This window comes from Salmo salar, chromosome 17, assembly GCF_965601325.2.
Source record: "Salmo salar chromosome 17, fSalSal1, whole genome shotgun sequence".
Taxonomy (NCBI): Eukaryota; Metazoa; Chordata; class Actinopteri; order Salmoniformes; family Salmonidae; genus Salmo; species Salmo salar.
Window position 1 is genome coordinate 83,462,616 of NC_138307.1, and position 26,533 is coordinate 83,489,148.

Here is a 26,533-nt window from a genome sequence, read left to right on the forward strand (position 1 = left end):
TTGGGGACCAGGTAGCTGAGGAATGGAATGCTGCTGTGCTGTTTTTACATTTGATTTGACATTGTATTGATTGCTGTTTGGTTTCACATCGTTTTTGATTGTTGTAGTACTGTAAATCAGGGCACCCTGGGGAATGAGACCCTGGTCTCAATGGTTTTCCCTGAATAAATAAATACAATGACAGGTCTGGGTTTATGGTGGTGTGGATCTGGCTGGGTGCCCAGGTGGCTGACTACAGTAGACCTATCCCTGACCTGCAGATCTTTAGTCATAGTAGAGACAGGACTCCACCTGCTGGTAAAAAGCTCATAACTATTATCAGAATCTTCCTCCATCCACTACCCATCATCACCTCTCAAGCAAGGTTAATGTGTAGCGTCATGATTTAAGCTACATATATTGAAGGTGTAACCCGGGACTCGATCCCGGGTCCAGCGACTATCAAGCCAACACATGAATCGCTACATATACAACAGAGTTCCGGAACTCCAATTTGAGCAGCAGCAGCTGAAAAATGAGCTCCTACAAATATTGAAATTTACATGGTTTTTAGAGTGAAGTACATCGGAAAAAAGCAAAAGAAAACTGCAATACTGAATAGGAGAAAAAACAAGCAACAAACAAAGAAGATAGGCTTTTCAAAATAACTATTTTTCATAAAATTGTAGTTATCTTAGCAAGCTGAATTGTTTACCAGTTGCTAAGCAGTTGCTAGGGACTCTTTTGGAAGAAGCTAGCTAGCTAACGAAGAACAACAAAGAATATCTAGTTAACAGAAGAAAAGAAAGAGAAAATCAGGACAGAAGAAAAAGGATATCAAAGTGAAACAGTTCTCTAAAGACACAGGAGACAATAATACAAGAAACAACACTTCTGTAGCTTGTCAACTATGTGTCTGTCTATCCCTGTTCTCTCCTCTCTGCACAGGCCATACAAACGCTTCACACCGCGTGGCCATTGCCACTCTAACCTGGTGGTCCCAGCGCGCACGACCCACGTGGAGTTCCAGGTCTCCGGCAGCCTCTGGAACTGCCGGTCTGCAGCCAACAAGGCTGAGTTCATCTCAGCCTATGCTACCCTCCAGTCCCTAGACTTCCTGGCGCTGACGGAAACATGGATTACCACAGATAACACTGCTACTCCTACTGCTCTCTCTTCGTCTGCCCACGTGTTCTCGCATACCCCTAGAGCATCGAGCCAGCGGGGTGGTGGCACTGGAATCCTCATCTCTCCCAAGTGGACATTCTCGCTTTCTCCCCTGACCCATCTGTCTATCTCCTCATTTGAATTCCATGCTGTCACAGTTACCAGCCCTTTCAAGCTTAACATCCTTATCATTTATCGCCCTCCAGGTTCCCTTGGAGAGTTCATCAATGAGCTTGACGCCTTGATAAGTTCCTTTCCTGAGGATGGCTCACCTCTCACAGTTCTGGGTGACTTTAACCTCCCCACGTCTACCTTTGACTCATTCCTCTCTGCCTCCTTCTTTCCACTCCTCTCCTCTTTTGACCTCACCCTCTCACCTTCCCCCCCTACTCACAAGGCAGGCAATACGCTTGACCTCATCTTTACTAGATGCTGTTCTTCCACTAATCTCATTGCAACTCCCCTCCAAATCTCCGACCACTACCTTGTATCCTTTTCCCTCTTGCTCTCATCCAACACTTCTCACTCTGCCCCTACTCGGATGGTATTGCGCCGTCCCAACCTTCGCTCTCTCTCTCCCGCTACTCTCTCCTCTTCCATCCTATCATCTCTTCCCTCTGCTCAAACCTTCTCCAACCTATCTCCTGATTCTGCCTCCTCAACCCTCCTCTCCTCCCTTTCTGCATCCTTTGATTTTCTCTGTCCCCTATCCTCCAGGCCGGCTCGGTCCTCCCCTCCTGCTCCGTGGCTCGACGACTCACTACGAGCTCACAGAACAAGGCTCCGGGCAGCCGAGCGGAAATGGAGGAAAACTCGCCTCCCTGCGGACCTGGCATCCTTTCACTCACTCCTCTCTACATTCTCCTCTTCTGTCTCTGCTGCTAAAGCCACTTTCTACCACTCTAAATTCCAAGCATCTGCCTCTAACCCTAGGAAGCTCTTTGCTACCTTCTCCTCCCTCCTGAATCCTCCTCCCCCTCCCCCCCCCCCCTCCTCCCTCTCTGCGGATGACTTCGTCAACCATTTTGAAAAGAAGGTTGACGATATCCGATCCTCGTTTGCTAAGTCAAACGACACCGCTGGTCCTGCTCACACTGCCCTACCCTGTGCTTTGACCTCTTTCTCCCCTCTCTCTCCAGATGAAATCTCGCGTCTTGTGACGGCCGGCCGCCCAACAACCTGCCCACTTGACCCTATCCCCTCCTCTCTTCTCCAGACCATTTCCGGAGACCTTCTCCCCTTCCTCACCTCGCTCATCAACTCATCCTTGACCGCTGGCTACGTCCCTTCCGTCTTCAAGAGAGCGAGAGTTGCACCCCTTCTGAAAAAACCTACACTCGATCCCTCCGATGTCAACAACTACAGACCAGTATCCCTTCTTTCTTTTCTCTCCAAAACTCTTGAACGTGCCGTCCTTGGCCAGCTCTCCTGCTATCTCTCTCAGAATGACCTTCTTGATCCTAATCAGTCAGGTTTCAAGACTGGGCATTCAACTGAGACTGCTCTTCTCTGTGTCACGGAGGCTCTCCGCACTGCTAAAGCTAACTCTCTCTCCTCTGCTCTCATCCTTCTAGACCTATCTGCTGCCTTTGATACTGTGAACCATCAGATCCTCCTCTCCACCCTCTCCGAGTTGGGCATCTCCGGCGCGGCCCACGCTTGGATTGCATCCTACCTGACAGGTCGCTCCTACCAGGTGGCGTGGCGAGAATCTGTCTCCGCACCATGCGCTCTCACCACTGGTGTCCCCCAGGGCTCTGTTCTAGGCCCTCTCCTATTCTCGCTATACACCAAGTCACTTGGCTCTGTCATATCCTCACATGGTCTCTCCTATCATTGCTATGCAGACGACACACAATTAATCTTCTCCTTTCCCCCTTCTGATAACCAGGCGGCGAATCGCATCTCTGCATGTCTGTCAGACATATCAGTGTGGATGACGGATCACCAGCTCAAGCTGAACCTCGGCAAGACGGAGCTGCTCTTCCTCCCGGGGAAGGACTGCCCCTTCCATGATCTCGCCATCACGGTTGACAACTCCCTTGTGTCCTCCTCCCAGAGTGCTAAGAACCTTGGCGTGATCCTGGACAACACCCTGTCGTTCTCCACTAACATCAAGGCGGTGACCCGATCCTGTAGGTTCATGCTCTACAACATTCGCAGAGTACGACCCTGCTTCACACAGGAAGCGGCGCAGGTCCTAATCCAGGCACTTGTCATCTCCCGTCTGGATTACTGCAACTCGCTGTTGGCTGGGCTCCCTGCCTGTGCCATTAAACCCCTACAACTCATCCAGAACGCCGCAGCCCGTCTGGTGTTCAACCTTCCCAAGTTCTCTCACGTCACCCCGCTCCTCCGCTCTCTCCACTGGCTTCCAGTTGAAGCTCGCATCCGCTACAAGACCATGGTGATTGCCTACGGAGCTGTGAAGGGAACGGCACCTCCATACCTTCAGGCTCTGATCAGGCCCTACACCCAAACAAGGGCACTGCGTTCATCCACCACTGGCCTGCTGGCCCCCCTACCTCTGAGGAAGCACAGTTCCCGCTCAGCCCAGTCAAAACTGTTCGCTGCTCTGGCACCCCAATGGTGGAACAAGCTCCCTCACGACGCCAGGACAGCGGAGTCAATCACCACCTTCCGGAGACACCTGAAACCCCACCTCTTTAAGGAATACCTAGGATAGGATAAAGTAATCCTTCTAACCCCCCCCCCCCCCCCCCTTAAAAGATTTAGATGCACTATTGTAAAGTGGTTGTTCCACTGGATATCATAAGGTGAATGCACCATTTTGTAAGTCGCTCTGGATAAGAGCGTCTGCTAAATGACTTAAATGTAATGTAAATGTAATGTAAATGTACATTATATTGGTTAACTTTGACATAAGACCTTAAGACATAGCCCACACATGAACAATGTGACCACAGACGTGGAAAAAAATGACTGATCCTAAAACATAAATTGAGACAGATTTAATCATCAAGGCACAACAATCATTGTCATCTGAAAGGTCAAAGGTAAGTTGTTAGATGAGGTAGAACAACATGAGAGGCATCTATGGACAATATCATCTGTGTCCCAAATGGAACCCAAACTATTCCCTATATAGTGCACTACTTTTAACCAGGGTCTATAGGATTTTGGTCTAACGTAGTGCACTAGGTAGGGAATAGGGTGCCATTTATGGGTCTACCATCCATCATTACCCATAATGCTTCAGGAAGGTTCTGTTTTTGACAATAACTATAGTGATAGTTTACAGTCCACCAGTACAGGTATTGTTCTACAGTCCACCAGTACAGGTATTGTGATATAGTCTACAGTCCACCAGTACAGGTATTGTGTTACAGTCCACCAGTACAGGTATTGTGATACAGTCTACAGTCCACCAGTACAGGTATTGTGATACAGTCTACAGTCCACCAGTACAGGTATTGTGATATAGTCTACAGTCCACCAGTACAGGTATTGTGATATAGTCTACAGTCCACTAGTACAGGTATTGTGATATAGTCTACAGTCCACCAGTACAGGTATTGTGATACAGTCTACAGTCCACTAGTACAGGTATTGTGATACAGTCCACCAGTACAGGTATTGTGATACAGTCCACCAGTACAGGTATTGTGATATAGTCTACAATCCACCAGTACAGGTATTGTGATACAGTCTACAGTCCACTAGTACAGGTATTGTGATACAGTCCACCAGTACAGGTATTGTGATACAGTCCACCAGTACAGGTATTGTGATATAGTCTACAGTCCACCAGTACAGGTATTGTGATATAGTCTACAGTCCACTAGTACAGGTATTGTGATATAGTCTACAGTCCACCAGTACAGGTATTGTGATATAGTCTACAGTCCACCAGTACAGGTATTGTGATACAGTCTACAGTCCACCAGTACAGGTATTGTGATACAGTCTACAGTCCACCAGTACAGGTATTGTGATATAGTCTACAGTCCACCAGTACAGGTATTGTTATACAGTCTACAGTCCACTAGTACAGGTATTGTGATACAGTCCACCAGTACAGGTATTGTGATACAGGGTGTTCTCTCTCTGCTGGGTGTTCTCGCTCTGCTGGGTGTTCTCGCTCTGCTGGGTGTTCTCTCTCCGCTGGGTGTTCTCTCTGCTGGGTGTTCTCTCTGCTGGGTGTTCTCTCTCTGCTGGGTGTTCTCTCTCTGCTGGGTGTTCTCTCTCCGCTGGGTGTTCTCTCTCTGCTGGGTGTTCTCTCTCTGCTGGGTGTTCTCTCTCTGCTGGGTGTTCTCTCTCTGCTGGGTGTTCTCTCTCCGCTGGGTGTTCTCTCTCCGCTGGGTGTTCTCTCTCCGCTGGGTGTTCTCTCTCCTGCTGGGTGTTCTCTCTCCGCTGGGTGTTCTCTCTCTGCTGGGTGTTCTCTCTCTGCTGGGTGTTCTCTCTCTGCTGGGTGTTCTCTCTCTGCTGGGTGTTCTCTCTCTGCTGGGTGTTCTCTCTCTGCTGGGTGTTCTCTCTCTGCTGGGTGTTCTCTCTCTGCTGGGTGTTCTCTCTCTGCTGGGTGTTCTCTCTCCGCTGGGTGTTCTCTCTGCTGGGTGTTCTCTCTGCTGGGTGTTCTCTCTCTGCTGGGTGTTCTCTCTCTGCTGGGTGTTCTCTCTCTGCTGGGTGTTCTCTCTCTGCTGGGTGTTCTCTCTGCTGGGTGTTCTCTCTCTGCTGGGTGTTCTCTCTCTGCTGGGTGTTCTCTCTCTGCTGGGTGTTCTCTCTGCTGGGTGTTCTCTCTCCGCTGGGTGTTCTCTCTCCGCTGGGTGTTCTCTCTGCTGGGTGTTCTCTCTGCTGGGTGTTCTCTCTCTGCTGGGTGTTCTCTCTCTGCTGGGTGTCTCTCTCTGCTGGGTGTTCTCTCTCTGCTGGGTGTTCTCTCTCTGCTGGGTGTTCTCTCTCTGCTGGGTGTTCTCTCTCTGCTGGGTGTTCTCTCTCTGCTGGGTGTTCTCTCTCTGCTGGGTGTTCTCTCTCTGCTGGGTGTTCTCTCTCTGCTGGGTGTTCTCTCTCTGCTGGGTGTTCTCTCTGCTGGGTGTTCTCTCTCTGCTGGGTGTTCTCTCTCTGCTGGGTGTTCTCTCTGCTGTGCAGTGAGCTCAGGCAGGTAGTCTCTGTCTAAAAGCAAGTCTTGTCATGTTTGCAGGTGGAGGTGTGATTCCAGGTATCACGTTGACTGGTAGGCGTTCTTAGAGGCACTTCTAGACCTTCTCAACACCCTTCCCTCCATCCCTTCCTTACCCCTTGTCCTTCTCAACACCCTTCCCTCCATCCCTTCCTTACCCCTTGTCCTTCTCAACACCCTTCCCTCCATCCCTTCCTTACCCCTTGTCCTTCTCAACACCCTTCCCTCCATCCCTTCCTTACCCCTTGTCCTTCTCAACACCCTTCCCTCTATCCCTTCCTTACCCCTTGTCCTTCTCAACACCCTTCCCTCCATCCCTTCCTTACCCCTTGTCCTTCTCAACACCCTTCCCTCCATCCCTTCCTTACCCCTTGTCCTTCTCAACACCCTTCCCTCGATCCCTTCCTTACCCCTTGTCCTTCTCAACACCCTTCCCTCCATCCCTTCCTTACCCCTTGTCCTTCTCAACACCCTTCCCTCCATCCCTTCCTTACCCCTTGTCCTTCGTCTCTTCTTCTTAGCTTGGCATGGCAGATTGCTGGCTGGCAGTACTTTCTTTCAGCACAATGTAAAAAAACTACTAAAAAGCATCAATACAAAACATACAATTTTTAAAAACACAAAATGGCTCACATGTTTGTGCAAGGTAGAGCAATGCAAAGTGTTACAAGAAAATATATATCGGATTTTTTTGTTTGTACAAAAATACTGAAAAAAAGACAATGTCTCTGGACTGGGAGATCCCATCTCAGTCAGTCTATCTCCATGGATACGTCCCAAATGGCATCCTATCCCCTATATAGTGCACTATTTTTGACTAGAGCCCTACACTATACAGGAAATAAGGTTCCATTTGAGACGCGACCCATCTCTCAGTCACAGTAACATGGTATTCCAGAGAACCTGGAGAACCAGGAGGATGGTGACACCCGAGGGGCCCAGGCTGGGAGAGTGGCCATCCAGGGGCCTCCAGACCTGGGGTGGGGTGCAGGACTGGGTGGGGTGGCTGGGGCCAGGGGTGGTGGCTGCGGTCCTCTGCAGCTGGAAGTTGTGGACGAGGGCGGAGAATGAGTCGGGACCGTACGGGACCGTTAACGTCTCCATCAACACCTGGTGACCCGGGAACGTTACCTGTCAATCACATTTATCCATCAGTTCATGTATTGATCAGTTATTACACTGTTGAGTAAACTTGACACACAGGCAAATATGTCAATCACATTGATTGATTTGATACTATTGATTGATTGATTCATACCCAGTTGTATACCAACTAAATATACAGTATTGTACTGTAGAGGATTGATTCATACCCAGTTGTATACCAACTAAATATACAGTATTGTACTGTAGAGGATTGATTCATACCCAGTTGTATACCAACTAAATATACAGTATTGTACTGTAGAGGATTGATTCATACCCAGATGTATACCAACTAAATATACAGTATTGTACTGTAGAGGATTGATTCATACCCAGTTGTATACCAACTAAATATACAGTATTGTACTGTAGAGGATTGATTCATACCCAGTTGTATACCAACTAAATATACAGTATTGTACTGTAGAGGGTTGATTCATACCCAGATGTATACCAACTAAATATACAGTATTGTACTGTAGAGGATTGATTCATACCCAGTTGTATACTAACTAAATATACAGTATTGTACTGTAGAGTATTGATTCATACCCAGTTGTATACCAACTAAATATACAGTATTGTACTGTAGAGGATTGATTCATACCCAGATGTATACCAACTAAATATACAGTATTGTACTGTAGAGGATTGATTCATACCCAGTTGTATACCAACTAAATATACAGTATTGTACTGTAGAGGCTTGATTCATACCCAGTTGTATACCAACTAAATATACAGTATTGTACTGTAGAGGATTGATTCATACCCAGATGTATACCAACTAAATATACAGTATTGTACTGTAGATCAAGTATCTATTCCGTCTGAACAGATGAATGTAATAAAGGGTGAAACATTTTTATTGTCATGGTTTCACAATATCTCTGTTGTCGAGAATGTTCTGGTGCTTTCTCTGCTCTGTCTGCGGAGGGACAGTTATCTGTTAGTTGATCAGATGTTTACTGGAGACTGTGGGAGATGTGGGACCTCATACTGCAGAGGGATGGTTGTTATCTGTTAGTTGATCAGATATTTACTGGAGACTGTGGGAGATGTGGGACCTCATACGTGCTACTGTCCCACCCAACCCAGCAGGACCACCCACATGGCTTTGTATGAGCTGGGTCAAAATAAAAAACACTGACAAACATTCATTGAGGTTGTGTCCAAAATGGCACCCTATTCCCTATATACTGCACTACTTTTGACTAGAGCCCATAGGATTGTCTCACTCTAGACTGTGTCTGAAACAGCACCCTAATCCATATATAGTGCACTAGTTTGACCCGAGCCCCATGTCCTCCCCATGCCACTTAGAGGAAGTTTACCCTCCACCCTCTTGGTTTATTTGAGAGCAGTTAAATCATTCCTATCAGTCCCAGTCCAATCTCAGTGTTGTATTTAGGGAGGGGGGGTCAAACAGCAAACATGCATCCAACAAGTTTGTAGAGTCAAAAGTTTAATGACGTCATTGCTTGCTAGGAATATGGGAACAAATACTACACTCAACTACTTTAATACACATAGAGGTACATTTGTCCAAATGCTTATGATACCTTCAACGATACATAAAGCAGAGCCCTAAGAAATCCATATATATATATATATATATATATATATATATATATTTTTTATATATAAATTTGATTTTCTAAATCCACAACAATGCTTAAACCACACCAGGAGACCACTTTTGAGGTCTGGGATTTGTTGTTGTTGTTGAAATGTCAAGTTTTGGGCATAGTTTCCCTTTAACTCCACTGCACCCAGCAAGAGGCTGCTGTTCACTGGTGTTTTTGTAGCACACGTGTGATGGTAGAGTTGGCAAAACAAATGACCCACTGGACTGATGCAAATAATCCCAATATAATTCTGCCAGGTAGGCAAAGGCTACTTTGTAGTTAACATTTAATTGAGAAGGGGTTTTGTGAAAGGCTTTCCATCTGCCAGAAGACTGTATTTGATTAGCATCACCGCTAACAGCTACACAGAGTGGTAGACGACGGGAACATACACAGACGGGGATTCTCGATGCCCGTTTAGAAAGTTGAAAGAAATACGAATCACTGACGCATTCTGTTCATGTTTTATAATAAACTTCGGGCAAAGTTGATTTCCTACTATGTTCCATATATTTTTGAATAGTGTTGAATTCCGTTTTATTGTCTAGATTCCGTGATTCAGCTTTCTTCGCATCACAGATTTTTAAATCAGACCCTAATAAAAGTGCTTTCATTTCTAAACGTTAAAACAGATATGTATGAAAATACCCTCAAATAAAAAAGTGACATTTTTGTACATTCGCCTCATGTGAAACATTTTATCTCAAATCCAAATTGCTGGGAGTAATAGAGCCAAATTAAATGTTTTAGCTTCACTGTCCAAATAAATAACTACCACCCAGATACACAGACCGGTCCCAAATGGCACCCTATTCCCTATATAGTGGAATAGGGCTCTGGTCAAAAGTAGTGCACTACATTGGGAATAGGGTGCCATTTGAATAAACAATCCTAAAGTATCAATACTACCACCAGAGGGTGCTGTCTCACCATAAAGGTGTAGTTGCCTGGCAACAGCAGTCTGTAGTACTCTCCATGGAGGTCCGTTCTGAAGGGACAGAGGTTCCGTCTCCCCTCCACCTCCACCAAAGCATTCTGTAATGGGTTTCCCTCCGCGTCCAACACCTGCCCTTTCACACCTAGACACACACACACACACACACACACACACACACGGCGGGACGGAAGGAGAGCAGGACAATCAACACCAACCAACCAAAGCCAATTGGTTCTCAATTTACTGTCATCCAAATTGTTAAAAGTTTTTAAAAAACATTCTAATAAATGCAACAGTTGAACAACGTATGAAGATCCTCCAGGTACTGACTGGATTATAGCACATAAAACATTTTACTGGCACGGACAAATAATACCTGGACTTCTGGGATTTTGGTACTCAATTTGTCAAATTTCACTTTTATTTTCTTAGAATGGACTCATATCTACATTTTGTAATGGTATCAAGTATTTAAAAAAAATATGTGTTAAAATAAAGAAAAGTATATATGCCTCATTTGCATAAACACACTAGGTAATATGCATATATGAATAAATGAACATAAGTGGAACTGGCCTACAACCACCAAAAACTAGCTCTGTCTAGGCCTACCTGCTCGGTCCAGACAGCCTCATTAATTACTGATGTTAAGTTGTGTTGCATAATTCAACATGTTGCATCACTAGCAGGAAACCCTCAGATTAAAGACCGACAGCTCGGCTCTAGATCACATCTATCTAAACAGACTTTACATTGTTTGTGAGATCAGACATAATATCACTATCATCCCAGTGTTCATTTTCAGGAAGTTTCTTTCATTTCAGCGCATCTAATTTGTAAACGTTAAAAAAACGACAGGCACAAGCAAGAGTATGAAAGATTCGCAGGAGTAAAATGAATCAATCCAGCGAGATTTAAATGTCAAGTGGATTTTGCCTCCCCCCCCTTCAAACACAGGAAATAGATGACAGAAAAAGACAGATCCTCAGGTGGGCGGAGCATGCGCGCTGCTACTCAATTATCCGGTTGTTAATTAGACGATACCCCATTAACTATTCAGAAGGGGTGGAGTTTCCCCCTTCTTAACTTTACTGGAGTGAATGAACCCTTCGTCGCCCTATTCTGTGTTTACCTCAACACAACACAGGAGAACAGTAAGACTATTCTGTGTTAACCTCAACACAACACAGGAGAACAGTAAGACTATTCTGTGTTAACCTCAACACAACACAGGAGAACAGTAAGACTATTCTGTGTTAACCTCAACACAACACAGGAGAACAGTAAGACTATTCTGTGTTAACCTCAACACAACACAGGAGAACAGTAAGACTATTCTGTGTTAACCTCAACACAACACAGGAGAACAGTAAGACTATTCTGGAAAAGCTTTTGACTGGAATACAGGGGTAGCTTCTGTTGGTCATTAAATATAACCTTTTATAGTGGTGATTGTTGTGATGTCAGTTGAGGCACCAAGCATCACACTGACTCTCCTGTGCATCCCAAATGGCACCCTAATACCTATATAGTGCACTACTTTTGACCAGGGTCCGCATCCCAAATGGCACAATATTCCCTATATAGGACACTACTTTTGACCGTGATGACTGACCTGGACCAGGAGTCATCCCAGGGTAGACCGTGATGACTGACCTGGACCAGGAGTCATCCCAGGGTAGACCATGATGACTGACCAGGACCAGGAGTCATCCCAGGGTAGACCGTGATGACTGACCAGGACCAGGAGTCATCCCAGGGTAGACCGTGATGACTGACCAGGACCAGGAGTCATCCCAGGGTAGACCGTGATGACTGACCAGGACCAGGAGTCATCCCAGGGTAGACCATGATGACTGACCAGGACCAGGAGTCATCCCAGGGTAGACCGTGATGACTGACCAGGACCAGGAGTCATCCCAGGGTAGACCGTGATGACTGACCAGGACCAGGAGTCATCCCAGGGTAGACCGTGATGACTGACCAGGACCAGGAGTCATCCCAGGGTAGACCGTGATGACTGACCAGGACCAGGAGTCATCCCAGGGTAGACCGTGATGACTGACCAGGACCAGGAGTCATCCCAGGGTAGACCGTGATGACTGACCAGGACCAGGAGTCATCCCAGGGTAGACCGTGATGACTGACCAGGACCAGGAGTCATCCCAGGGTAGACCGTGATGACTGACCAGGACCAGGAGTCATCCCAGGGTAGACCGTGATGACTGACCTGGACCAGGAGTCATCCCAGGGTAGACCGTGATGACTGACCAGGACCAGGAGTCATCCCAGGGTAGACCGTGATGACTGACCAGGACCAGGAGTCATCCCAGGGTAGACCATGATGACTGACCAGGACCAGGAGTCATCCCAGGGTAGACCGTGATGACTGACCAGGACCAGGAGTCATCCCAGGGTAGACCGTGATGACTGACCAGGACCAGGAGTCATCCCAGGGTAGACCGTGATGACTGACCAGGACCAGGAGTCATCCCAGGGTAGACCGTGATGACTGACCAGGACCAGGAGTCATCCCAGGGTAGACCATGATGACTGACCAGGACCAGGAGTCATCCCAGGGTAGACCGTGATGACTGACCAGGACCAGGAGTCATCCCAGGGTAGACCGTGATGACTGACCAGGACCAGGAGTCATCCCAGGGTAGACCATGATGACTGACCAGGACCAGGAGTCATCCCAGGGTAGACCGTGATGACTGACCAGGACCAGGAGTCATCCCAGGGTAGACCGTGATGACTGACCTGGACCAGGAGTCATCCCAGGGTAGACCGTGATGACTGACCAGGACCAGGAGTCATCCCAGGGTAGACCGTGATGACTGACCTGGACCAGGAGTCATCCCAGGGTAGACCGTGATGACTGACCAGGACCAGGAGTCATCCCAGGGTAGACCGTGATGACTGACCAGGACCAGGAGTCATCCCAGGGTAGACCGTGATGACTGACCAGGACCAGGAGTCATCCCAGGGTAGACCGTGATGACTGACCAGGACCAGGAGTCATCCCAGGGTAGACCGTGATGACTGACCTGGACCAGGAGTCATCCCAGGGTAGACCGTGATGACTGACCAGGACCAGGAGTCATCCCAGGGTAGACCGTGATGACTGACCAGGACCAGGAGTCATCCCAGGGTAGACCATGATGACTGACCAGGACCAGGAGTCATCCCAGGGTAGACCGTGATGACTGACCAGGACCAGGAGTCATCCCAGGGTAGACCGTGATGACTGACCAGGACCAGGAGTCATCCCAGGGTAGACCGTGATGACTGACCAGGACCAGGAGTCATCCCAGGGTAGACCGTGATGACTGACCAGGACCAGGAGTCATCCCAGGGTAGACCGTGATGACTGACCAGGACCAGGAGTCATCCCAGGGTAGACCGTGATGACTGACCAGGACCAGGAGTCATCCCAGGGTAGACCGTGATGACTGACCTGGACCAGGAGTCATCCCAGGGTAGACCGTGATGACTGACCAGGACCAGGAGTCATCCCAGGGTAGACCGTGATGACTGACCAGGACCAGGAGTCATCCCAGGGTAGACCGTGATGACTGACCAGGACCAGGAGTCATCCCAGGGTAGACCGTGATGACTGACCAGGACCAGGAGTCATCCCAGGGTAGACCGTGATGACTGACCAGGACCAGGAGTCATCCCAGGGTAGACCGTGATGACTGACCAGGACCAGGAGTCATCCCAGGGTAGACCGTGATGACTGACCAGGACCAGGAGTCATCCCAGGGTAGACCGTGATGACTGACCAGGACCAGGAGTCATCCCAGGGTAGACCGTGATGACTGACCAGGACCAGGAGTCATCCCAGGGTAGACCGTGATGACTGACCTGGACCAGGAGTCATCCCAGGGTAGACCATGATGACTGACCAGGACCAGGAGTCATCCCAGGGTAGACCGTGATGACTGACCAGGACCAGGAGTCATCCCAGGGTAGACCGTGATGACTGACCAGGACCAGGAGTCATCCCAGGGTAGACCGTGATGACTGACCTGGACCAGGAGTCATCCCAGGGTAGACCATTGTTATGAGATCTTGTCGTGCTTCCTGATCTGGAGATCTATTTTAGTGCCTGGGGGCTTTTCAGCATGTGACATAACGTCGTGATTTTTTTTTGTTATTACAGAATTACCTTGAGCTTACATTCAATATCCACATCTCTTGAATGAATTGTTTTACCTTACCGATTCTTACCTAAATGAATCGTACTACCTAAACGATTCATACCTAAATGAATCATTCTACCATTGAAATGATCAAGCCACCACTTGGTAGTGAAACACTGTACAGAAGTATTGATTGATGTGATTGTATTTATGATAGACAGCGTGGTACTAACCCACGACAGACAGCGTGGTACTAACCCACGACAGACAGCGTGGTACTAACCCACGACAGACAGCGTGGTACTAACCCACGACAGACAGCGTGGTACTAACCCACAACAGACAGCGTGGTACTAACCCACGACAGACAGCGTGGTACTAACCCACGACAGACAGCGTGGTACTAACCCACGACAGACAGCGTGGTACTAACCCACGACAGACAGCGTGGTACTAACCCACGACAGACCGCGTGGTACTAACCCACGACAGACAGCGTGGTACTAACCCACGACAGACAGCGTGGTACTAACCCACGACAGACAGCGTGGTACTAACCCACGACAGACAGCGTGGTACTAACCCTCCCTCCTGAATCCTCCTCCCCCTCCCCCCCCCCCCTCCCTCTCTGCGGATGACTTCGTCAACCATTTTGAAAAGAAGGTTGACGATATCCGATCCTCGTTTGCTAAGTCAAACGACGCCGCTGGTCCTGCTCACACTGCTCTACCCTGTGCTTTGACCTCTTTCTTCCCTCTCTCTCCAGATGAAATCTCGCGTCTTGTGACGGCCGGCCGCCCAACAACCTGCCCACTTGACCCTATCCCCTCCTCTCTTCTCCAGACCATTTCCGGAGACCTTCTCCCCTTCCTCACCTCGCTCATCAACTCATCCTTGACCGCTGGCTACGTCCCTTCCGTCTTCAAGAGAGCGAGAGTTGCACCCCTTCTGAAAAAACCTACACTCGATCCCTCCGATGTCAACAACTACAGACCAGTATCCCTTCTTTCTTTTCTCTCCAAAACTCTTGAACGTGCCGTCCTTGGCCAGCTCTCCTGCTATCTCTCTCAGAATGACCTTCTTGATCCTAATCAGTCAGGTTTCAAGACTGGGCATTCAACTGAGACTGCTCTTCTCTGTGTCACGGAGGCTCTCCGCACTGCTAAAGCTAACTCTCTCTCCTCTGCTCTCATCCCTCTAGACCTATCTGCTGCCTTTGATACTGTGAACCATCAGATCCTCCTCTCCACCCTCTCCGAGTTGGGCATCTCCGGCGCGGCCCACGCTTGGATTGCGTCCTACCTGACAGGTCGCTCCTACCAGGTGGCGTGGCGAGAATCTGTCTCCGCACCATGCGCTCTCACCACTGGTGTCCCCCAGGGCTCTGTTCTAGGCCCTCTCCTATTCTCGCTATACACCAAGTCACTTGGCTCTGTCATATCTTCACATGGTCTCTCCTATCATTGCTATGCAGACGACACACAATTAATCTTCTCCTTTCCCCCTTCTGATAACCAGGCGGCGAATCGCATCTCTGCATGTCTGTCAGACATATCAGTGTGGATGACAGATCACCAGCTCAAGCTAAACCTCGGCAAGACGGAGCTGCTCTTCCTCCCGGGGAAGGACTGCCCGTTCCATGATCTCGCCATCACGGTTGACAACTCCCTTGTGTCCTCCTCCCAGAGTGCTAAGAACCTTGGCGTGATCCTGGACAACACCCTGTCATTCTCCACTAACATCAAGGCGGTGACCCGATCCTGTAGGTTCATGCTCTACAACATTCGCAGAGTACGACCCTGCCTCACACAGGAAGCGGCGCAGGTCCTAATCCAGGCACTTGTCATCTCCCGTCTGGATTACTGCAACTCGCTGTTGGCTGGGCTCCCTGCCTGTGCCATTAAACCCCTACAACTCATCCAGAACGCCGCAGCCCGTCTGGTGTTCAACCTTCCCAAGTTCTCTCACGTCGCCCCGCTCCTCCGCTTTCTCCACTGGCTTCCAGTTGAAGCTCGCATCCGCTACAAGACCATGGTGATTGCCTACGGAGCTGTGAAGGGAACGGCACCTCCATACCTTCAGGCTCTGATCAGGCCCTACACCCAAACAAGGGCACTGCGTTCATCCACCTCTGGCCTGCTGGCCCCCCTACCTCTGAGGAAGCACAGTTCCCGCTCAGCCCAGTCAAAACTGTTCGCTGCTCTGGCACCCCAATGGTGGAACAAGCTCCCTCACGACGCCAGGACAGCGGAGTCAGTCACCACCTTCCGGAGACACCTGAAACCCCACCTCTTTAAGGAATACCTAGGATAGGATAAAGTAATCCTTCTAACCCCCCCCCCCCCCCCTTAAAAGATTTGATGCACTATTGTAAAGTGGTTGTTCCACTAGATATCATAAGGTGAATGCACCAATTTGTAAGTCGCTCTGGATAAGAGCGTCTGCTAAATGACTTAAATGTAAATGTAAATGTACTAACCCACGACAGACAGCGTGGTACTAACCCACGACAGACAGCGTGGTACTAACCCACGACAGACAGCGTGGTACTAACCCACGACAGGCAGCGTGGTACTAACCCACGACAGACAGCGTGGTACTAACCCACGACAGACAGCGTGGTACTAACCCACGACAGACAGCGTGGTACTAACCCACGACAGACAGCGTGGTACTAACCCACGACAGACAGCGTGGTACTAACCCACGACAGACAGCATGGTACTTACCCAGATGGACCTGTTGCATGTATGCCAGCAGCGCGGCCCGGTTGGCATCCCAGAGCCCAGGCAGATCACTCTCTGGAGGGAATTTACAACAGGACAGCTCCAAGGTGATCTCTAGACACTGGCCCCACACGTAGTTATAGTCCTGCATCCCTCCTAGGAAACGGATAGAAAAACATGAAACTGAGCCAGACTAGAGCCATAATGGTGCTCGTCACTCTACCAGTCACTGTAGTCTATTAGACCAGTATCTATAGGGTGAAGGGAAAGGCTGAACGGTCGTCACTCTACCAGTCACTGTAGTCTATTAGACCAGTATCTATAGGGTGAAGGGAAAGGCTGAACGGTCGTCACTCTACCAGTCACTGTAGTCTATTAGACCAGTATCTATAGGGTGAAGGGAAAGGCTGAACGGTCGTCACTCTACCAGTCACTGTAGTCTATTAGACCAGTATCTATAGGGTGAAGGGAAAGGCTGAACGGACGTCACTCTACCAGTCACTGTAGTCTATTAGACCAGTATCTATAGGGTGAAGGGAAAGGCTGAACGGTCGTCACTCTACCAGTCACTGTAGTCTATTAGACCAGTATCTATAGGGTGAAGGGAAAGGCTGAACGGTCGTCACTCTACCAGTCACTGTAGTCTATCAGACCAGTATCTATAGGGTGAAGGGAAAGGCTGAACGGTCGTCACTCTACCAGTCACTGTAGTCTATTAGACCAGTATCTATAGGGTGAAGGGAAAGGCTGAACGGACGTCACTCTACCAGTCACTGTAGTCTATTAGACCAGTATCTATAGGGTGAAGGGAAAGGCTGAACGGACGTCACTCTACCAGTCACTGTAGTCTATTAGACCAGTATCTATAGGGTGAAGGGAAAGGCTGAACGGTCGTCACTCTACCAGTCACTGTAGTCTATTAGACCAGTATCTATAGGGTGAAGGGAAAGGCTGAACGGTCGTCACTCTACCAGTCACTGTAGTCTATTAGACCAGTATCTATAGGGTGAAGGGAAAGGCTGAACGGTCGTCACTCTACCAGTCACTGTAGTCTATTAGACCAGTATCTATAGGGTGAAGGGAAAGGCTGAACGGTCGTCACTCTACCAGTCACTGTAGTCTATTAGACCAGTATCTATAGGGTGAAGGGAAAGGCTGAACGGTCGTCACTCTACCAGTCACTGTAGTCTATTAGACCAGTATCTATAGGGTGAAGGGAAAGGCTGAACGGACGTCACTCTACCAGTCACTGTAGTCTATTAGACCAGTATCTATAGGGTGAAGGGAAAGGCTGAACGGTCGTCACTCTACCAGTCACTGTAGTCTATTAGACCAGTATCTATAGGGTGAAGGGAAAGGCTGAACGGTCGTCACTCTACCAGTCACTGTAGTCTATTAGACCAGTATCTATAGGGTGAAGGGAAAGGCTGAACGGTCGTCACTCTACCAGTCACTGTAGTCTATTAGACCAGTATCTATAGGGTGAAGGGAAAGGCTGAACGGTCGTCACTCTACCAGTCACTGTAGTCTATTAGACCAGTATCTATAGGGTGAAGGGAAAGGCTGAACGGACGTCACTCTACCAGTCACTGTAGTCTATTAGACCAGTATCTATAGGGTGAAGGGAAAGGCTGAACGGACGTCACTCTACCAGTCACTGTAGTCTATTAGACCAGTATCTATAGGGTGAAGGGAAAGGCTGAACGGTCGTCACTCTACCAGTCACTGTAGTCTATTAGACCAGTATCTATAGGGTGAAGGGAAAGGCTGAACGGTCGTCACTCTACCAGTCACTGTAGTCTATTAGACCAGTATCTATAGGGTGAAGGGAAAGGCTGAACGGTCGTCACTCTACCAGTCACTGTAGTCTATTAGACCAGTATCTATAGGGTGAAGGGAAAGGCTGAACGGCCGTCACTCTACCAGTCACTGTAGTCTATTAGACCAGTATCTATAGGGTGAAGGGAAAGGCTGAACGGTCGTCACTCTACCAGTCACTGTAGTCTATTAGACCAGTATCTATAGGGTGAAGGGAAAGGCTGAACGGTCGTCACTCTACCAGTCACTGTAGTCTATTAGACCAGTATCTATAGGGTGAAGGGAAAGGCTGAACGGACGTCACTCTACCAGTCACTGTAGTCTATTAGACCAGTATCTATAGGGTGAAGGGAAAGGCTGAACGGACGTCACTCTACCAGTCACTGTAGTCTATTAGACCAGTATCTATAGGGTGAAGGGAAAGGCTGAACGGACGTCACTCTACCAGTCACTGTAGTCTATTAGACCAGTATCTATAGGGTGAAGGGAAAGGCTGAACGGTCGTCACTCTACCAGTCACTGTAGTCTATTAGACCAGTATCTATAGGGTGAAGGGAAAGGCTGAACGGTCGTCACTCTACCAGTCACTGTAGTCTATTAGACCAGTATCTATAGGGTGAAGGGAAAGGCTGAACGGACGTCACTCTACCAGTCACTGTAGTCTATTAGACCAGTATCTATAGGGTGAAGGGAAAGGCTGAACGGTCGTCACTCTACCAGTCACTGTAGTCTATTAGACCAGTATCTATAGGGTGAAGGGAAAGGCTGAACGGTCGTCACTCTACCAGTCACTGTAGTCTATTAGACCAGTATCTATAGGGTGAAGGGAAAGGCTGAACGGCCGTATGCAGTTCTATATGTATCTACACTGAGATGATGTGGAACATACCGGAATATTTACATAAATCTCCCATTGACATGAATGATTTACGAGAACGTTCTATTTTAGACAAGACGGACTTCAGTTCTGACTTGGATGTGTTATTAACTCTGCTAAATCTTAACCCAACATCTCCAGGGTGATGACAACACTGACAGGTTCCCCCAGTGAAAGGTCATGTCTGTACACGTGACCTCTAGTATTAGTATTGTAGCAAATTAGTCCCGTGGTTTGAACTTTGAACCCGACAGAGGGGGGGGGGGGGGGGGGCTTGCAACTGTCAACCCATCACCCTTAGCTATTACCCCAGATCTGTAAACTGATAGATTTACTGTCCTGGTAGAGGATACCAGTAGTACCCCAGATCTGTAAGCTGATAGATTTACTGACCTGGTAGAGGATACCAGTAGTACCCCAGATCTGTAAGCTGATAGATTTACTGACTGACCTGGTAGAGGATACCAGTAGTACCCCAGATCTGTAAGCTGATAGATTTACTGACTGACCTGGTAGAGGGTACCAGTAGTACCCCAGATCTGTAAGCTGATAGATTTACTGACTGACCTGGTAGAGGGTACCAGTAGTACCCCAGATCTGTAAACTGATAGATTTACTGACTGACCTGGTAGAGGGTACCAGTAGTACCCCAGATCTGTAAGCTGATAGATTTACTGACTGACCTGGTAGAGGGTACCAGTAGTACCCCAGATCTGTAAGCTGATAGATTTACTGACTGACCTGGTAGAGGGTACCAGTAGTACCCCAGATCTGTAAACTGATAGATTTACTGACCTGGTAGAGGATACCAGTAGTACCCCAGATCTGTAAGCTGATAGATTTACTGACTGACCTGGTAGAGGGTACCAGTAGTACCCCAGATCTGTAAGCTGATAGATTTACTGACTGACCTGGTAGAGGGTACCAGTAGTACCCCAGATCTGTAAACTGATAGATTTACTGACCTGGTAGAGGATACCAGTAGTACCCCAGATCTGTAAGCTGATAGATTTACTGACTGACCTGGTAGAGGGTACCAGTAGTACCCCAGATCTGTAAGCTGATAGATTTACTGACTGACCTGGTAGAGGATACCAGTAGTACCCCAGATCTGTAAGCTGATAGATTTACTGACTGACCTGGTAGAGGATACTAGTAGTACCCCAGATCTGTAAGCTGATAGATTTACTGACTGACCTGGTAGAGGGTACCAGTAGTACCCCAGATCTGTAAGCTGATAGATTTACTGACTGACCTGGTAGAGGATACTAGTAGTACCCCAGATCTGTAAGCTGATAGATTTACTGACTGACCTGGTAGAGGGTACCAGTAGTACCCCAGATCTGTAAGCTGATAGATTTACTGACTGACCTGGTAGAGGATACCAGTAGTACCCCAGATCTGTAAGCTGATAGATTTACTGACCTGGTAGAGGATACCAGTAGTACCCCAGATCTGTAAGCTGATAGATTTACTGACTGACCTGGTAGAGGGTACCAGTAGTACCCCAGATCTGTAAACTGATAGATTTACTGACTGACCTGGTAGAGGGTACCAGTAGTACCCCAGATCTGTAAACTGATAGATTTACTGACTGACCTGGTAGAGGGTACCAGTAGTACCCCAGATCTGTAAGCTGATAGATTTACTGACTGACCTGGTAGAGGGTGCCAGTAGTACCCCAGATCTGTAAGCTGATAGATTTACTGACCTGGTAGAGGGTACCAGTAGTACCCCAGATCTGTAAGCTGATAGATTTACTGACTGACCTGGTAGAGGGTACCAGTAGTACCCCAGATCTGTAAGCTGATAGATTTACTGACTGACCTGGTAGAGGGTACCAGTAGTACCCCAGATCTGTAAACTGATAGATTTACTGACTGACCTGGTAGAGGGTACCAGTAGTAACCGTTGGTGATGCCCTCCTTAAAGTCCTTGGAGTCGTAACAGTGGTCTCCCTTGTGCATCTTGCTGTGGGTGTAGGAGTAGGTCTTAGCCAGCTGGATCAACACGTCGTTGTCAGGGGCAACACTGGATCCACTCTGCAGCTCACTACCTGGGTGACAACATAACATGTCAACCTATTCCCTATATAGTATACTACTTTAGACCAGAGCCCTATTCCCTATATAGTGCACTACTTTAGACCAGAGCCCTATTCCCTATATAGTATACTACTTTAGACCAGAGCCCTATTCCCTATATAGTGCACTACTTTAGACCAGAGCCCTATTCCCTATATAGTACACTACTTTTGACCAGGGCCCTGGGCTATTTGGGACACAGTGGAAACAACCAATATTGACGTGATTGACTTATTGATCTCTTCACAAGGACACCTGTTGTTACTCTGCTCTGTAGTCATTCTAGTAGTCTCTATATTGTTACTCTACTCTGTAGTCTATATTGTTACTCTGCTCTGTAGTCATTCTAGTAGTCTCTATATTGTTACTCTACTCCGTAGTCATTCTAGTAGTCTCTATATTGTTACTCTACTCTGTAGTCATTCTAGTAGTCTCTATATTGTTACTCTACTCTGTAGTCTATATTGTTACTCTGCTCTGTAGTCATTCTAGTAGTCTCTATATTGTTACTCTGCTCTGTAGTCATTCTAGTAGTCTCTATATTGTTACTCTGCTCTGTAGTCATTCTAGTAGTCTCTATATTGTTACTCTACTCTGTAGTCATTCTAGTAGTCTCTATATTGTTACTCTGCTCTGTAGTCATTCTAGTAGTCTCTATATTGTTCCTCTGCTCTGTAGTCATTCTAGTAGTCTCTATATTGTTACTCTACTCTGTAGTCTATATTGTTACTCTACTCTGTAGTCATTCTAGTAGTCTCTATATTGTTACTCTACTCTGTAGTCTATATTGTTACTCTGCTCTGTAGTCATTCTAGTAGTCTCTATATTGTTACTCTACTCTGTAGTCTATATTGTTACTCTGCTCTGTAGTCTATATTGTTACTCTACTCTGTAGTCTATATTGTTACTCTACTCTATAGTCATTCTAGTAGTCTCTATAGTGTTACTCTACTCTGTAGTCATTCTAGTAGTCTCTATATTGTTACTCTACTCTGTAGTCTATATTGTTACTCTGCTCTGTAGTCATTCTAGTAGTCTCTATATTGTTACTCTACTCTGTAGTCATTCTAGTAGTCTCTATATTGTTACTCTACTCTGTAGTCTATATTGTTACTCTGCTCTGTAGTCATTCTAGTAGTCTCTATATTGTTACTCTGTTCTGTAGTCATTCTAGTAGTCTCTATATTGTTACTCTACTCTGTAGTCTATATTGTTACTCTGCTCTGTAGTCATTCTAGTAGTCTCTATATTGTTACTCTACTCTGTAGTCTATATTGTTACTCTGCTCTGTAGTCATTCTAGTAGTCTCTATATTGTTACTCTACTCTGTAGTCATTCTAGTAGTCTCTATATTGTTACACTGCTCTGTAGTCATTCTAGTAGTCTCTATATTGTTCCTCTGCTCTGTAGTCATTCTAGTAGTCTCTATATTGTTACTCTACTCTGTAGTCTATATTGTTACTCTACTCTGTAGTCATTCTAGTAGTCTCTATATTGTTACTCTACTCTGTAGTCTATATTGTTACTCTACTCTGTAGTCATTCTAGTAGTCTCTATATTGTTACTCTACTCTGTAGTCTATATTGTTACTCTGCTCTGTAGTCTATATTGTTACTCTACTCTGTAGTCTATATTGTTACTCTACTCTATAGTCATTCTAGTAGTCTCTATAGTGTTACTCTACTCTGTAGTCATTCTAGTAGTCTCTATATTGTTACTCTACTCTGTAGTCTATATTGTTACTCTGCTCTGTAGTCATTCTAGTAGTCTCTATATTGTTACTCTACTCTGTAGTCATTCTAGTAGTCTCTATATTGTTACTCTACTCTGTAGTCTATATTGTTCCTCTGCTCTGTAGTCATTCTAGTAGTCTCTATATTGGTTATCACTCAGCCTCTCTCTCTCTCTCTGTGTGTGACGGTGTAACATACCTCCATTGCTGTTGTCGTAGGGGTAGCTGGCCACCACAGCCCCACCGTGCAGGTTGGCTGACAGGACGAAGCTCTCAGTCTTCAGCCAGTCCATAATGGCTCTCACCTCCATCTCTCTCATTCCACTCTCCTTCTTAGAGAAGGCATCTGGGAAGTTCCTGTTCAGATCGATGCCGTTCTTATTGAACCTGTCAGGGAACCATATGACAAAATACAGAATATTAAGTTCACTAGGTACTGACCAAATAAAATACAATTTCATTTGTCACATGCAACAGATGTAGGTAGACCTTAGGTGTAGGTAGACCTTAGTGAAATGCTTACTTACAAGCCCTTAACCAACAATGCAGTTAAGAAAATACCAAAAAAAGAGTAAGAGATAAGAATAACAAATGGTTAAAGAGCAGCAGTAAATAACAATAGCGGGGCTATATACAGAGGGTACCGGTACAGAGTCAGTGTGCGGGGGCACCGGTGTTGAGGTAATTATGTACATGTAGGTAGAGTTATTAATGTAAATATGCATAGATAATAACAGAGAGTAGCAGCAGCGTTCGGGGGGGGTACAATGCAAATAGTCTGGGGGTGGAAGCTATTAAGGAGCCTCTTGGACCTAGACTTGGCGCTCAGGTACCACTTGCTGTGCGGTAGCAGAGAGAACAGTCTATGACTAGGGTGCCTGGAGTCTTTGACAATTTTTAGGGCCTTCCTCTGACACCGCCTGGTATAGAGGTCCTGGATGGCAGGAAGCTCAGCCCCAGTGATGTACTGGACCGTACGCACTACCCTCTGTAATGCCTTGCGGTCGGATGCCAAGCAGTTGCCATACCAGGCAGTGATGCAACCCGTCAGGATGCTCTCGATGGTGCAGCTGTAAAACCTTTTGAGGATCTGAGGACCCATGCCAAATCTTTTTAGTCTCCTGAGGGGGAGTAGATTTTGTCGTGCCCTCTTCACGACTGTCTTGGTGTGCTTGGACCATGTTAGTTTGTTGGTGATGTGGACGCCAAGGAACTTGAAGCTCTCAACCTGCTCCACTGCAGCCCGTCGATGAGAATGGAGGCGTGCTCGGCCCTCTTTTTCCTGTAGTCCACAATCATCTCCTTTGTCTTGATCACATTGAGGGAGAGGATGTTGTCCTTGCACCACACGGCCAGGTATCTGACCTCCTCCCAATAGGCTGTCTCATAGCTGTCGGTGATCAGGCCTACCACTGTTGTGTCATCAGCAAACTTAATGATGGTGTTGGAGTCGTGTCTGGCCATGCAGTCATGAGTGAACAGGGAGTACAGAAGGGGACTGAGCACGCACCCCTGAGGGGCTCCAGTGTTGAGGACCAGGGTGGCGGATGTGTTGTTACCTACCCTTACCACCTGGGGGCAGCCCGTCAGGAAGTCCAGGATCCAGTTGCAGAGGGAGGTGTTTAGTCCCAGGGTTGTTAGCTTATTGATGAGCTTTGAGGGAACTATGGTGTTGAACGCTGAGCTGTAGTCAATTAATAGCATTCTCACATTGGTGTTCCTTTTGTCTAGATGGGAAAAGGCAGTGTGGAGTGCAATAGAGATTGCATCGTCTGTGGATCTGTTGGTGCGGTATGCAAATTGGAGTGGGTCTAGGGTTTCTGGGATAATGGTGTTGATGTGAGCCATGACCAGCCTTTCAAAGTATTTCATGGCTACGGAGGTGAGTGCTACGGGTCGGTAGTCATTAAGGCAGGTTACCTTAGTGTTCTTGGGCACAGGGACAATGGTGATCTGCTTGAAACATGTTGGTATTACAGACAGGGAGAGGTTAAAAATGTCAGTGAAGACACTTGCCAGTTGGTCAGCGCATGCTCGGAGTACAAGTCCTGGTAATCCATCTGGCCTTGCGGCCTTGTGAATGTTGACCTGTTTAAAAGGTCTTACTCACATTGGCTGTGGGGAGCGTGATCACACAGTCATCCGGAACAGCTGAGGCTCTCATGCATGTTACTTGCCTCGAAGCGAGCATAGAATTTATTTAGCTTGTCTGGTAGGCTCATGTCACTGGGCAGCTCTCGGCTGTGCTTCCCTTTGTAGTCTGTAATAGTTTGCAGGCCCTGCCACATCCGACGAGAGTTGGAGCCGGTGTAGTACGATTCAATCTTAGTCCTCTATTGATGCTTTGCCTGTTTGATGGTTCGTTGGAGGGAATAGCAGGATTTCTTATAAGCTTCCGGGTTAGAGTCCCGCTCCTTGAAAGAGGCAGCTCTACCCTTTAGCTCAGTGCGAATGTTGCCTGTAATCCATGGCTTCTGGTTGGTGTATGTACGTACAGTCACTGTGGGGATGACGTCCTCGATGCCCTTATTGATGAAGCCAGTGACTGATGTGGTGTACTCCTCAATGCCATTGGAAGAATCCTGGAACATATTCCACTCTGTGCTAGCAAAACAGTCCTGTAGATTAGCATCTGCTTCATCTGACCACTTTTTTATAGACTGAGTCACTGATGCTTCCTGCTTTAATTTTTGCTTGTCAGCAGGATAGAATTATGGTCAGATTGACCATATGAGGGCGAGGGAGAGCTTTGTACGCATCTCTGTGTGTGGAGTAAAGGTGGTCTAAAATTATTTTCCCTCTGGTTGCACATTTAACATGCTGATAGAAATGAGGTAAAACTGATTGAAGTTTCCGTGCATTAAAGTCCCCGGCCACTAGGAGCGCTGCCTCTGGATGAGTGTTTTCCTGTTAGCTTATGGCGGTATACAGCTCATTGAGTGTGGTTTTAGTGCCAGCATCGGTTTGTGGTGGTATGTAGACAGCTACAAAAAATACAGATGAAAACTCTCTAGGTGGATAGTGTGGTCTACAGCTTATCATGAGATACTCTACCTCAGGCGAGCAAAACCTCGAGACTTCCTTAGATATCGTGCACCAGCTGTTGTTTACGTAAATGCATAGGCCCCCGGCCCCGTGTCTTAATGCTGTTCTCTTC

General features: G+C 47.3%; 1 protein-coding gene across 2 annotated transcripts in view; it reads right to left on the reverse strand.

Annotated features, from left to right (window-relative positions):
- Positions 1–4,103: 4,103 nt before the first annotated feature.
- The window catches only part of LOC123731977 (carboxypeptidase M), a 103,577-nt gene continuing 81,147 nt past the window's right edge, over positions 4,104–26,533 (reverse strand). For both annotated transcript variants that reach the window (XM_082964276.1, XM_082964277.1), the window contains 5 exons: positions 23,576–23,763; positions 21,446–21,616; positions 16,869–17,021; positions 9,985–10,133; positions 4,104–7,411 (listed from right to left, as the gene is read on the reverse strand). In XM_082964276.1, the coding sequence (XP_082820402.1) occupies positions 7,157–7,411; positions 9,985–10,133; positions 16,869–17,021; positions 21,446–21,616; positions 23,576–23,763 (916 nt within the window). In that variant the 3' untranslated portion in view covers positions 4,104–7,156. The remainder of the gene's footprint in view (positions 7,412–9,984; positions 10,134–16,868; positions 17,022–21,445; positions 21,617–23,575; positions 23,764–26,533) is intronic.